At 39.2% G+C, this 12896-nt stretch overlaps 2 protein-coding genes across 2 annotated transcripts; one reads left to right on the plus strand and one right to left on the minus strand.

Moving 5' to 3' along the window:
• Positions 1 to 633: 633 nt before the first annotated feature.
• LOC120414768 (uncharacterized) lies at positions 634 to 2496 on the plus strand. The gene is made up of 2 exons (XM_039576081.2): positions 634 to 1214; positions 1272 to 2496. Exons 1-2 carry the CDS (start codon positions 679 to 681, stop codon positions 2356 to 2358), a joined length of 1623 nt encoding a protein of 540 aa, XP_039432015.1. The 5' UTR covers positions 634 to 678; the 3' UTR covers positions 2359 to 2496.
• LOC120414769 (probable 4-coumarate--CoA ligase 3) lies at positions 2347 to 4208 on the minus strand. Its single transcript, XM_039576082.2, has 2 exons — positions 3541 to 4208; positions 2347 to 3479 (listed from the first exon to the last, which is right to left on the minus strand). Exons 1-2 carry the CDS (start codon positions 4074 to 4076, stop codon positions 2408 to 2410), a joined length of 1608 nt encoding a protein of 535 aa, XP_039432016.1. The 5' UTR covers positions 4077 to 4208; the 3' UTR covers positions 2347 to 2407.
• Between the last annotated feature and the right edge of the window lie 8688 nt (positions 4209 to 12896).

The following is a 12896-nucleotide window of genomic DNA, read 5'->3' on the forward strand; positions in this document are numbered from 1 at the left end:
ATATAAGCCACTCAATAGGATGAACTGTTTCAATGAACGAATGAACACGCAAGAGGACTATACTCTTGCAAAATAGCACTTTCCTCACGTTTCTTTTCGTGAGGACAATCCCCTCGTTCTTTAACTTTGGGTGTGGTGTCGATGATTCTTGGGAGATATCAACGGGATGCCGTTTAACCCGATGGCCCCCAGGTATGGGTTGGATGATATGGCTCACATGATGGATATGACCCAGCTTAAGTTGGTGTTCTGTGATCCAAACAACTACGACTTGACCATGCAGGAATTTGAGTTATCGGGGAAGATCAAACCGATGATTTATGTGTTTGAGAGTGATATGGTGAACGTAAACAAATACACTATCAAAAATATCACAACACCAAAAGCATCAGTTTGTCAATATGAAGTAGCTTAAAATTGTATCCGTTTCCTCATAAAGTTTGAACTTTGGTCTTGTACTTTGCTGTATCATTACAACAAACCAAACACTTAGTTTGACAAGCTCCTAGCATCTACAGTTCAAATACAAACCAAGAATCATCACGTTGACACACTTCAAAAGTACTCAAAAGCTTTAAAAACACTGAAGACGATCCACTTATCTTCGGCCATAATATAAATGCGTTATCAACTTGTTGCTTCCATTCATTCATAAAAAGTGTTTCACCTAGTTCAAATATGGGCTCAACGTACGACCGCGAAACCAAAGTATGGAGTGGTCCACACAAGCCCTCGATCCTGAACCCGGAAGCAAGCTTCGGTCAGACGCTGCTCGCCATACTGAGTCTCAACCCGGACAGGGTGATCCAGATCGACGTTGACACGGGAAGGTCAATGACCTGCGGTGAGATGCGACTGCGAGCGATCCGTGCGGCGCAGAATCTGACGGCGTTGGGACTTGGCAAAGGAGACATGGTATCGATGGCTTGTGCCAACAGTGAGAATCTGGTGCCGATGGTTCTGGGACTGCTGATCAACGGGATGCCGTTCAACTCGTTGTCTCCGGAGTTTGGGCTGGACGATGTGGCTCACATGATGGAGATTACCCAGCCCAAGTTGGTGTTTTGTGATGTGAGTAACTACGAGTTAACAATGAGGGCGGTTGATTTGGTGGTGAAGAACAAACCGCTTGTGTACGTGTTTGAGTGTGAATCGATGAATGTTAACAAGGCTGAAGATCTGCTGAAGGAAACGGGTCGCGAACTGATGTTCTCGTAAGTTGTTAACTCTTTGAAGTTTGTTTCAAAAAGATAACGATTTTGCAATTTCAGTCCGCCTTATCTCGGAGATTCGCGAAAGCAACTTGGAGTAGTAATATGTTCGTCTGGAACAACAGGCTTCCCGAAAGGAGTGTGCGTCTCCCACGCTCAACTTATCTCAATCGCTGGAGGAATGTTTGCAACAGTCAAGTTCAATTACTATCTTAATTTCAGTTACTTGTTTTGGGTGTCCGGTTTTTACACTATGATCATGTCGCTCCTGAATTGCACCACAAGGCTAATCACAAGAAGTCCTTTCAGTGCAGATTTGTGCTTTGATTTGCTGGAAAAGTATCCAGTGGACTACATTTTCACACCACCGTCGTACGCAAATATACTGTTGATTCATCCTCGACTGAAGACTGTCGACTTCTCAAGCATCAAACTGTGGGCCTTTAGTGGAAGCTTCCTACCAGCAAAGATTCGAGACCCCATCGCTGCTCTTCTACCGAATGGAAGAACCATGAACGGGTATGGCAACACTGAGATTGGAGGATTTGCCACAGACATTATGAAGCAAAAACCATTGTCTGTTGGGACATTGATGGCGAATGTCAAAGCTAAAATCGTTGACGACAATGGTAACAATCTTTGTAATGGAGAGCAAGGTGAGGTGGTGGTAAAATTCAGTCAAGACTTTTCTGGTTATTACAATAACCCAGAAGCCAGCGTTGAATGCGTTGACGCCGAAGGCTGGTTCCGAACGGGAGATATTGCATATTTCGACGATGAAGGATTCCTGTTTTTGGTGGATCGTAAGAAGGATTTACTAACGTATCAAAACTATCAGATTGCTCCGGCGGAAATGGAGGCACTGATCGGAAAGATCGATGGAGTTAAAGACGTTGCAGTGGTTGGATTACTGGATGAAGATGGAGTGTCTGATTTGACAACGGCCGTAATCGTTAAGACTGGTGGTAGTAACCTAACTAAGGAAAAAGTAATAGAAATCGTGCATAGTACAGTGGCAGACTACAAAAAGTTGAGGGGAGGTGTTTACTTCGTGTCGGAAATCCCTCTTTCTTCTGCTGGAAAACCACTGCGAAGAAAGGTTAGAGATAATTTAATGCAGCAAATAAAACCACAGTTTCAAAACTAATACTTGTGTAAACTTTATTTGGTACTTGCGATATCGAATCAACTGGTGATTACATTTTCAATCTTTCTATTAAATCGTTTCTCAGCTTCCTCCTGAGCGGTTTGCCTGTTGAAGTAAGTGGAATTTCCGACACAAAGTAAACACCTCCTCTCAGCTTTTTGTAGTCCGCAACTGTTCCATGTACAATTTCCAACAATTTTTCCTCAGTGAGGTTACTTCCATCGGCCTTAACTACAACCGCTGTAACCTTATCGGACGATTCATCTTCATCTGGCAGTCCAACCACACACACCTGAGCAACCCCATCGATCTTACCGATAAGGCCCTCCAAATCCGCCGGAGCAATCTGATAGTTCCGATATTTAAGCAGATCCTTCTTACGATCAACCAAAAACAGGAATCCCTCCTCGTCAAAGTATGCAATATCTCCCGTCCGGAACCAACCATCAGCGTCTACGCTTTCGGCACTAGCTTTTGAGTTGTTGTAATATCCGGAGAAGTCTTCGCAGAATTTCACCAGCAGCTCACCCTGTTCACCATTGCTTAATACTTCACCATCATCATCAACAACCTTTGCTTTGATATTAGTCAGCAATGTTCCCACTGAATGCGGTTTCTGCTTCACGAGGTCGCCTGCAAATCCTCCAATCTCAGAATTTCCATAATAATTCGTCGTCACTCCATTCGGTAGTTTAGCAGCAATGGAGTCTCGAACCTTAGGAGATAAGAAACTACCTCCAAAGACCCACACCTTCATGTGTGTCCAATTCACGCTCTTTAGTCGAGGGTGTACAATCAGCATGTTTGCGTACGATGGTGGCGTGTATATGAGGTCAACCGGGTACTTTTCCAACAGGTCAAAGCACAAATCTGCATTAAATGGACTTCTCGTGACTAACCTCGTACTACAGGCAAGTAAACTCGTTAGCATTGTAAACAATCCCGATGACCAGTATATGGGACTAAAGTTCAACATGCACTCAAACTTGAACCCTAACAAAGTTGCAGAAATTGCTATCAGCTGAGCATGGTTGAGACACACTCCTTTGGGAAGGCCTGTCGTCCCTGATGAGCACATCACAATTCCAAGCTGTTTCCGTGAGTCTCCAAGATAAGGTGGTCTGAAATTTGACAAACGGTTATCTTCACTAATGACTTGCCAAACAAAGAGTGATTACTTACAAAAACAGCTGTTCACGCCCCGTTTCCTTCAGCAGATCTTCAGCCTTGTTTACGTTTTCCATATCACTCTCGAACACATAAATCAGCGGTTTGATCTTGACCGATAACTCAACCGCCTTCATGGTCAACTCGTAGTTGTTCGCATCACAAAACACCAACTTGGGCTGGGTAATCTCCATCATGTGAGCCATATCGTCCAACCCGTACCCCGGAGCCAACGGATTGAACGGCATCCCGTTGATCAGCAGTCCCAGAGCCATCGGCACCAGATTCTCACTGTTGGCACAAGCCATCGAGACCATATCGCCTTGGCCAAGTCTCAGCGCCATCAGATTCTGCGCCGCACGGATCGCCCGCAGCCGCATCTCACCGCAGGTCATTGACCGTCCCGTATCCACGTCGATCTGGATCACCTTGTCCGGGTTGAGGCCCATCATGGCGAACAGCGTCTGGCCGAAGCTGGCCTCCGGATTCAGGATCGGAGGTTGATGTGGGCCACTCCAAACTTTGGTTTCACGATCGTACGTTGGGTTCATGTTTGAACACTGCGCTGGACTACTTGTGAATTAAGGTAATCTGGAGCCTGACTGCTCATTTATACCTGTTGCTCATTTTTTGGGAAATGATAAAAATCAAAATTATTCGCTCTACAGCATTGCCTTAGCGTTCTCGATTGCGAGATTCCTACTCGAAACTAAGTGTTCGAAGGCTTGATTGTTGAGACAATTGCAAACCACTTTTTACACCTAAGCTTCCATCTACCCCGGGATTCGAACTGACGACCTTTGGATTGTTAGTCCAACTGCCTACCAGCGACTCCACCAAGACAGGACCCAGGGAGACGACTCCTACACCTGGACTGAGCTAACGACCTAGCCCTTTGGGTTAGACCGGGGCCAACATTTACTTCCCCATCCGACGGAAGGCGTGGTCAGACAAATCTCGTCTCGAAAAATGCCACCGGGACCGTCTGGAATCGAACCCAAGCCGACTGGGTGAGAGGCAACCACGCTTACCCCTACACCACGGTCCCGGACTTGAGAAATGATAAGAGCTTGTAAATAGGTATGGTTCCAGATAAGAGTGTTGTCAAGCGTGTAATATGACAATATAAATCCAATCAAAGGGTATCAACATGATTATGCTAGTTTCACGAGCCAGTTTAGCTGATAAGAGAAACCGATAAACCATTCATAAAATGTGTTTTGGGTAAAACAAATACAGAACAGCGCAATTGAGGTATTTATCAAGGAATATATTTATTTAACATTTCACGAAAGCGTGTTCAAATGTTTGACATTGAACATTGACGTTTTTGATTGAACCAAAAACACACCATCATCATTAACAACTCCGAGTTCTTTTGTGGGCTCTATTGCATGTTTCTGCTCGAAGGAGTCTGAAGGCTTTTTACTCCAAGGAACCTTTCATCCCTGGATTCGAACTGATAACCTTAGGATTGCAAGTCCAACCGTCACCAGCGATTCCACCGGAGCCGAAAAGACTTTACAGCCTAGCAACAACTAAGGCCGGCACTAAAGTTTTACTTCCCCATTCGATAGAAGGCGTGATTACACATTTTTCATCTAGAAACCAGGCCGACTGGGTCTGGGAGACAGAAGGTAGTATTTTGGGACAACATCGACGTCGTCGTGCTATCTTGTCGCACCCGCCACTTCGACGTTCCGAGAAAAATGTTTGACCTTGAATAAATAAAAATTACAATTACAAATGTTTACGGTAGTCTAACTTGTACGTGCGTCAAACGCGTTCTGGCCTGAAATCCCTTTGGCCAGTTGTCGCACTTACATCAATTTTCAGAGAGTTACAAGATAGCACGACAAGATTGAAACTACTTTTATATGTAAAGTGACAAAATGCACGGAATATTTTTCGGATTTCGTTGAATATCTCAGGATTGAAATCGAATTTTGGATATCTGTGAAGGTCAAAAGGTGAGGCATTTTGCACATAATGGCGTTCTTAACTCAATTTGGCTCAAAATGCACGTACGATAAGTTAGCACGACGGCGACGATATGATTGTGACGGCCAAATGAAAAGTTTGAGCTGAAATTTTAGGACAAGTCTATCTATTAATTAAGTTTAATTTTTTTTGAAAAGTATTACTTTTCGATATAAGTACACGAAAGTTCAACTTTTTAGAACCCATTTAGTGCAGAAGAGTATAACTTTATAGCCCTTTTATCGAAAAGAATCACATTGCAATTATCGTTTCATGCTGGTTTTGTGAATTTTTAATTGATATATCAACCGGCAGCCGGCATTTTTTTCTTTTACTTCCTGTTTTAGAAGAGGTCCAAAAATTTGAATCACTTTTTTCTTACAGATGTAAACAATCTTTGATTCATTCCAGGAGTGAATATGTTCAACAAAGTAATGACTTCAAGCGCTGAAACCAATTAAATTCAAGATTTGTTATGATTTGAAGAGTTGTATACTGGCCCTGACCGTAGATTGCTTCAAATAAACAAAGTATCGGGAGGAATCCAGATTTTTTCGCAAAACCTTAACACGTAACCTAATGTATGGGACAAACATGCCGTTTTGCATATGGGACATTTTTGTGAACATGGCCAGTATAATATGTTTTTAATGAAATTATCAGTTACAACAGATATTTAACAGTTTTGAACAACTTACTAAACTTAAAAAAAATAAGTGAAATTTGATGTATTTTCACAAAGATTCCATCTACAGTTTGCTCGATGTAACATAACCATGATTTATCTAATTTTGTAGAAAAATGCATTTTTCATTCAGTCATTTGAGCTTTTTCAAACTCTAACAATTTCGTCAGCAAAGTTTATTTTGGATAACAGCAATCTATTGAAGAATTTGTGAATGATATACAGTCGACTCTCTGGCTGAAGGATCTCTTCCTCGACGGTCCCTTGGATTCAATTTGGTTTAAACATCTATTTCGGTTGTCAATAATTTCACTTTCTCATGGCTTGCGTGGACATTGTTCTTTGAGAATCGAAGCTTTGAAGGGAGTTTGACATTTCTTTGTTTTTGTTTGCTGGACGTTGCCATGATTCTCTTCCATAGCTGGTTAGTAAGAAAAAACAAATTTCAATCGAGTCTTCATTCTGCAGCGTTCTGTAAACTGATGCTTCTCTTCCTCGAGGGTCTCTTGGATATTGACAACCAGAGAGTCGACTGTATTTTAATAAAGAAAAAAGTTTTTTCAACTATTAAATAAAATAAATAAATTAGTTAAACTCTAATAAAATGTTCAAAATATCGACGTCGTCGTGCTATCTTGTCGCACCCGCCATTTTGACGTTCCGAGAAAAACGCGTTTTAATGTTTGACCTTGAATATTCAAAAACGAGAGCACGTAATGTAAACAATAACAAACACGTTTTGTTTGGCTCACCATTCTGTGCATTGTCCCAAAGTTTGGTTGAAGTTGGTTGCTAGAGTCCCAAGTTATAATTACAAATGTTTACGGTAGTCTAGCTTGTACGTGCGACAAACGCATCCTGACTTTCCTGGACTGAAATCCCTTTGGCCTATTGTCGCACTTACATCAATTTTCATGGAGTGACAAGATAGCACGACAAGATTGAAACTACTTTCATATGTAAAGTGACAAAAATGCACGGAGTTTTTTCGGTTTTTGGTGAATATCTCAGGATTGAAATCGAATTTTGGGGATCTGTGAAGGTCAAAAGGTGAGGCATTGTGAGCTGCACAAAATGGCGTTCTTAACTCAATTTGGCCCAAAATGCACGTACGACAAGTTAGCACGATGGCGACGATATGCTAATAAAATGTCAGATAATGATAAATAAATTGGAACATTTTGAAGACATAGTTGAGCAATTCCAGCACAAATCGGGAATTTTTCTGGTACTTTTGTACCCGACCCTCTCCGATTTCAATGCAACTTTGTAGACATGTTATCCTAGGCCTATATAAGCCATTTTTGTGTGTATGGAGCCAATTGAACTCAAAAATAACATTTGAGAAGGGCGTAAGTTATTTAAATATTTTTGTATTTTTCAAATTAAAAATTACTGTATCTCGAAGCCGTTGCATCGTATCAAAAAGTGGTCAGAGACAAATTTATAGGAAATTGGACGGGCTTCCTAAAAAAACACTGAAAGAAAAATACATGCCACCTATATGAGATTTTTCAATGCTTATGTATAAAAGTTAGATTTTAAGGTTATGTTACGATTTTTTTCGTTCATAATTTTTGGGGAAATAGCCTAAGATGTTACAAAAAGAATTACAAAAAATGCAGGATGGTATGTCTCTCCTAAAAAAATACAAAAATCATTTACTAAAACTGTTTTTTTTAAAGTGGTCTAAACGTCAAAATTATTAAAAACCGATAGTGGGAATTGATTCTCCAGACAATTATTCATAAAAGTTTTTATATTGACCATTGTCCTATGTTGAGAAATGTTGAACAAATAGGTTTTTTGGTGGGTTTGGGCATATTCTATATGACAGACTTGATTTTTCAGACGGACTTGATTTTTAACCGGAAAGCTCGACCAATTTCGCATAAGTTTGTCACTTTTTGCGTTTCTCTATGTTTTGTCATCCGTGTCTGTCGCGGGTGACCATGAACGGCCATGATCAACGACGACCAACTTTTCCAAAACTTTGTTTCGTTAAGTCGCGATCACTCGTGATGTTTATAAGCAAACTCCTCATGTACATATCAAAAGTTTTGTAATTGGCTGCTCTACAACTTTGTAGAACATTGTTACACTATACAAAATGACTCTACAATGTTAGAAAAAACACGAAATGAAAAAAAATGTTCTAAATGAAAAAAAATCCCTTCTGGGTCAATGTAGATTCGAAAAGTAGGGGAAATATGCCCATTTTAATCACTCTAAGCCGTTCGACCAATTCTCATCACTTTTGCCGTTTTCCGCCATAAAATCAACATTTTCAGATGTATCAACAATGGAGAGTTGCTTGCTCACTTTTGTTTGAGCTATTTATTGCTTTGGAACAGTCAAACACACTTTATGAAAGCTGTAATTCATGATCAAAGTGCTGATAGGCCGATAATAGAAATAGGCTGAGAAAGGGTATAGTTCCCCTACATTAAATTTCCCACAAAATGACATGCTCGATAATTTTTTACAGTCGAGTAACGGAAAATGACAGAGTCTTTAAAACTTGTTGAGTGTTTTTTTTTTTTTGATGAAAAATGCATTTTTTCGGAATTCTGAGTACGCCATCAAATCGGGCGTCCTATGTTACATAAAAAGTCTTTTTGATACCAAATTTCTATCTCATCACCGTTTCAGGTTGTAAATTATTGAAAAACACCTCGTTTTTCGCATGTTCAAAAATGGAAGGGGTCGTACCGCCCCTCCGTCACGAGGTATCAAAAAATGGACCTCGGATTCGTGATCAAGGACAAAAGTTACCCCTTAGGACAAAGTTTCACGCAAATCGAAGAAGGGTCGGGGCAACTGCTGTGTGAGTTGGCGGAGAATTACACTCAAACCCCGATGGTTTGACACCAACTGTTGTCAAACGAACGGGGTCACGTTTTAGTTTGACACCCCTTTTACACGGAGTTCACACACACTAACAAACGTTTGTTTTGATAGTGTGCGAGAGCGCCGTGTAAAAAGTGACAGTTCATCACTTTTTAGTTTGACTTTGACCAACCAACGGGGTACAAACTAAAAAAGTGTCAAACGAAAAAGTGACCAACCACCGGGGGTTGAGTGTACCCTATGTCTGTTTGTCCATACAGTATGTAAAAAAAGTATTTACACCCCTTGGGCACTATGCACATATTGTGATGAAACATCTAAACAATTTAATGTTGACAGAAACCTAGTACTACGTTTTGTTCAGAAACTCATGCCAGACATTTTGCTACAAAAAGCTCATGAAAAGATGATTTCTATAAAAAGTTATATAACAAATACTATTACGAAACTAAAAAAGGTGCAAAAAAAGTTTGTACACCTTTCGAAAAATTAACATAAATAATGTTATTTGTTGACAAATCACCATAAATCCAGTCTCCCAACTTCAAATAGGCATCCTTGACTGATTTATAAAATAATTTGGATTGAATATAAAGTTTACTAACAACTTAGTATAAAAGTTTATATAACTCTGGAAATTCTATATAAAACTTATCTAAACTTAATTTTGCAAACTTTTAATTCAACTAAATGTCAATATATTACCATATAATTGCTAAATAAACATTTTGGAGTGGGTATAACACCGTTTTGGGGGTATTTGTATCGATAGAATAGATTTTTCGTTGGAATTTCGTACCAACCCAGAATTACGTCGTCGGAAAATCCGCCGGCATCCGAACCGGTCCACAATTCTTAAGTCAACCTATGTGGCATCGGAAAGGGCATAAAATTTCCGATCTTTTGATACCCATACATCTAGGTTTTCTATAAAATCCACGATTTTAAATACCTAGGTAAAAACGTTGTTATGGTTTTGTTTGAGCAATCTGCCAAAAATGTATGGAATTTCGTAATTTTTGTTCTCGTGGATCAAACTTACTTTTTGCCCAGGTATTTAAAAACGTGGGTTTTATAGAAAACCTAGATGTATGGGTATCAAAAGATCGGAAATTTTATGTCCTTTCCGATGCCACATAGGTTGACTTAAGAATTTTGGACCGGTTCGAATGCCGGCGGATTTTCCGACGACGTAATTCCGGGTTGGTACGAAATTCCAACGAAAAATCTATTCTATCGATACAAATACCCCCAAAACGGTGTTATACCCACTCCAAAATGTTTATTTAGCAATTCTATGGTAATATATTGACATTTAGTTGAATTAAAAGTTTGCAAAATTAAGTTTAGATAAGTTTTATATAGAATTTCCAGAGTTATATAAACTTTTATACTAAGTAGTTAGTAAACTTTATATTCAATCCAAATTATTTTTTTAATCAGTCAAGGATGCCTATTTGGAGTTGGGAGACTGGATTTATGGTGATTTGTCAACAAATAACATTATTTATGTTAATTTTTCGAAAGGTGTACAAACTTTTTTTGCACCTTTTTTATTTTCGTAATAGTATTTGTTATATAACTTTTTATAGAAATCATCTTTTCATGAGCTGTTTGTAGCAAAATGTTTGGCATGAGTTTCTGAACAAAACGTAGTACTAGGTTCCTGTCAAACTTTAAATTTTTTACATGTTTCATCACAAAATGTGCATAGTGCTCAAGGGGTGTAAATACTTTTTTTACATACTGTACATCCAATTGAAATGCTATCAAAGACAAACTTATAAGAAATTGGACGAGCTTTCCGGTAAACATATTTATGAGACTTTTTTGTGACTTAGGCTATTTCCTCAAAAAATTTGAACGAAAAAAAAATCGTGACATCACCTTAAAATCTAACTTTAAAGCATATTCATTGAAAAATCTCATAGAATAGGCGTGTATTTTTCTTTCAGTGTTTTTTTTTTTTTTTCAGAAACCTCAGGTGTATAATTTTACAAAATGTGTTATCTTTTTTTGTTCCTTCTAATCATTCAACTGTCTTGATCAAATCACATTTGTCGAAAAATTGAGTTCAAAATATTTTTAAATCACAAAAAACAATTTGAACAAGTTGGAAATGAATACTGTTTTTCTCTACATCTAACATTCGGCTGTTTGAACCAGTAACGCACTTCCACACGAAACAAAACAAAATCTCAAGCTCTCCCATTTTTTCTCTCACACTCTCACAATGAGGACTCTCCCATCACGTGTTACCTCCACGACCTCGTGCGAATGCACGTTCCTTCTTGGAAACGAAACCCCCAAAGCTCGCGTTGCAAAGGAAATGCTGTCAGTTTGCGTTTGGCGCCCGTTTAGGAGGGTTGTGCGTACGTCTTTGGTGCTTCAAATTTGGGTTCTAAATGTGATCAAATTGAATTGTGTAATAAAAATATTTAAAATTAATTTGCCGGTATTTAACTTTCAGCTATTGAGAAATTCATCAAATTTAGCAAGCATAAAATTGTGTCGCACTTCAACTCTTTGTTCCTAGAGTCAACTCTCCGCCAGTTTTACCGACTTTAAGATCATTGCTTTAAAATGTTTATAACCGGAACATGTTCTGTTTGCCAGCGCTCGCAGCACACCCATTCCGATGTTCATAAAATTTCGACCTTGGTGCGGTTTTGTGTCTTTTCGTTTTCAGTTGTCTTTTTTTTCAACTTCTAATGTGTCTTGATTTTGCACAATTTTGGCGAAGCAGTTTAAAAGTCAGACAGCCGCAATGTTGCTCTCGAATTCAAGTGATTTTAACGATTTTTATTTCACTCCCCTCTGACGGTTGTGAATGCAAAGTGGTGAAGGTGGTGGTTGTGCATCGTAAAAGAGGGTTGCTTCAAAAATGTCTGAGCTGGTTGAAGAGTTGGGAGGGGAGCCGGAGGAATCCTCGTAAAATGGAGCTTACAGCATCAACTCGAAGAGTTTTATTTGATCTGTGCGTTATGCGTTCTCGTGGAGGTGATTTTTGGAGCGTACTTGATTTTTACTGGAAGGATTGCGAGCATTAAAGATGATGTTGGTCTTTGTTTGGGGCTTGTGGGATTGTGGCAGGTCATGTGTTATTTTTAAAGTTGGTTCGATATTAATATGAAAAAAATACTTAACCATCTTATGAGACTTTTCTCTTCCCAAAGTTTCTTGTTCTTGCTTTAAACATGACTTATCGCAATTTCAAAACCTTTCAAAAATAATGGTAATATTCAAAGAATTTGTATTGATAAAAGATATGAAAATGTAAAATCTGATTTGCAAAAAACCTCACCATTTCATCTTTTCCTGTCATCTATAAAATTTTATTATTTTCAAAATCTACAACCAACTAAAGTTTAAAATTCACTTTTCGAAAAAACATCCATTCTAATAAATGTTCAAAATAGACAGTCATTCCCATAGGTCTAGCCAATCCCTCAACCGCCTAAACCACCTGTCAAATTTGACAACATTACTGCCTTCCAACCTCCCACCACTCATTTACTCACTTCAGACGACATAATACCATTCACATTCCGCTCCGTTCGTGGCCGGGAAACCTCACCCCCGTGGCTTCTTCACCCGGAAAATCAACCTCGGCAAACGCGGGGGGCCACGCAACAACACTTTTCCGTTTACGCGAACGAGCTCAACGAGCGCAATTCATTCATAATTCATTAGATTTCCTCGGTTATAAATTACCGCCAAGCCAACGCAACCATCCAACCAGCTCGCGTACTTTCTTCAAAGAAGTTCAACACTGTTCATTTTTTTCTTTTCTTTTCTCTCACATACTTACTTTTTTTTACAAGGAACGTTATGTTTGGCAAATAAAAAAAAAGAT

The sequence above is a fragment of the Culex pipiens genome, chromosome 2 (assembly GCF_016801865.2).
Source record: "Culex pipiens pallens isolate TS chromosome 2, TS_CPP_V2, whole genome shotgun sequence".
Taxonomy (NCBI): domain Eukaryota; kingdom Metazoa; phylum Arthropoda; class Insecta; order Diptera; family Culicidae; genus Culex; species Culex pipiens.

What these genes read in the sequence shown, in the direction of transcription:
- LOC120414768 (XM_039576081.2), top strand. Translation starts at nt 679, where the DNA reads ATGGGCTCAACGTACGACCGCGAAACCAAAGTATGGAGTGGTCCACAC. An exon ending in GGTCGCGAACTGATGTTCTC is followed by an intron (nt 1,215 to 1,271) that starts GTAAGTTGTTAA and finishes TTGCAATTTCAG; the next exon opens with TCCGCCTTATCTCGGAGATT.
- LOC120414769 (XM_039576082.2), bottom strand. Translation starts at nt 4,076, where the DNA reads ATGAACCCAACGTACGATCGTGAAACCAAAGTTTGGAGTGGCCCACAT. An exon ending in GGGCGTGAACAGCTGTTTTT is followed by an intron (nt 3,480 to 3,540) that starts GTAAGTAATCAC and finishes GTCAAATTTCAG; the next exon opens with ACCACCTTATCTTGGAGACT.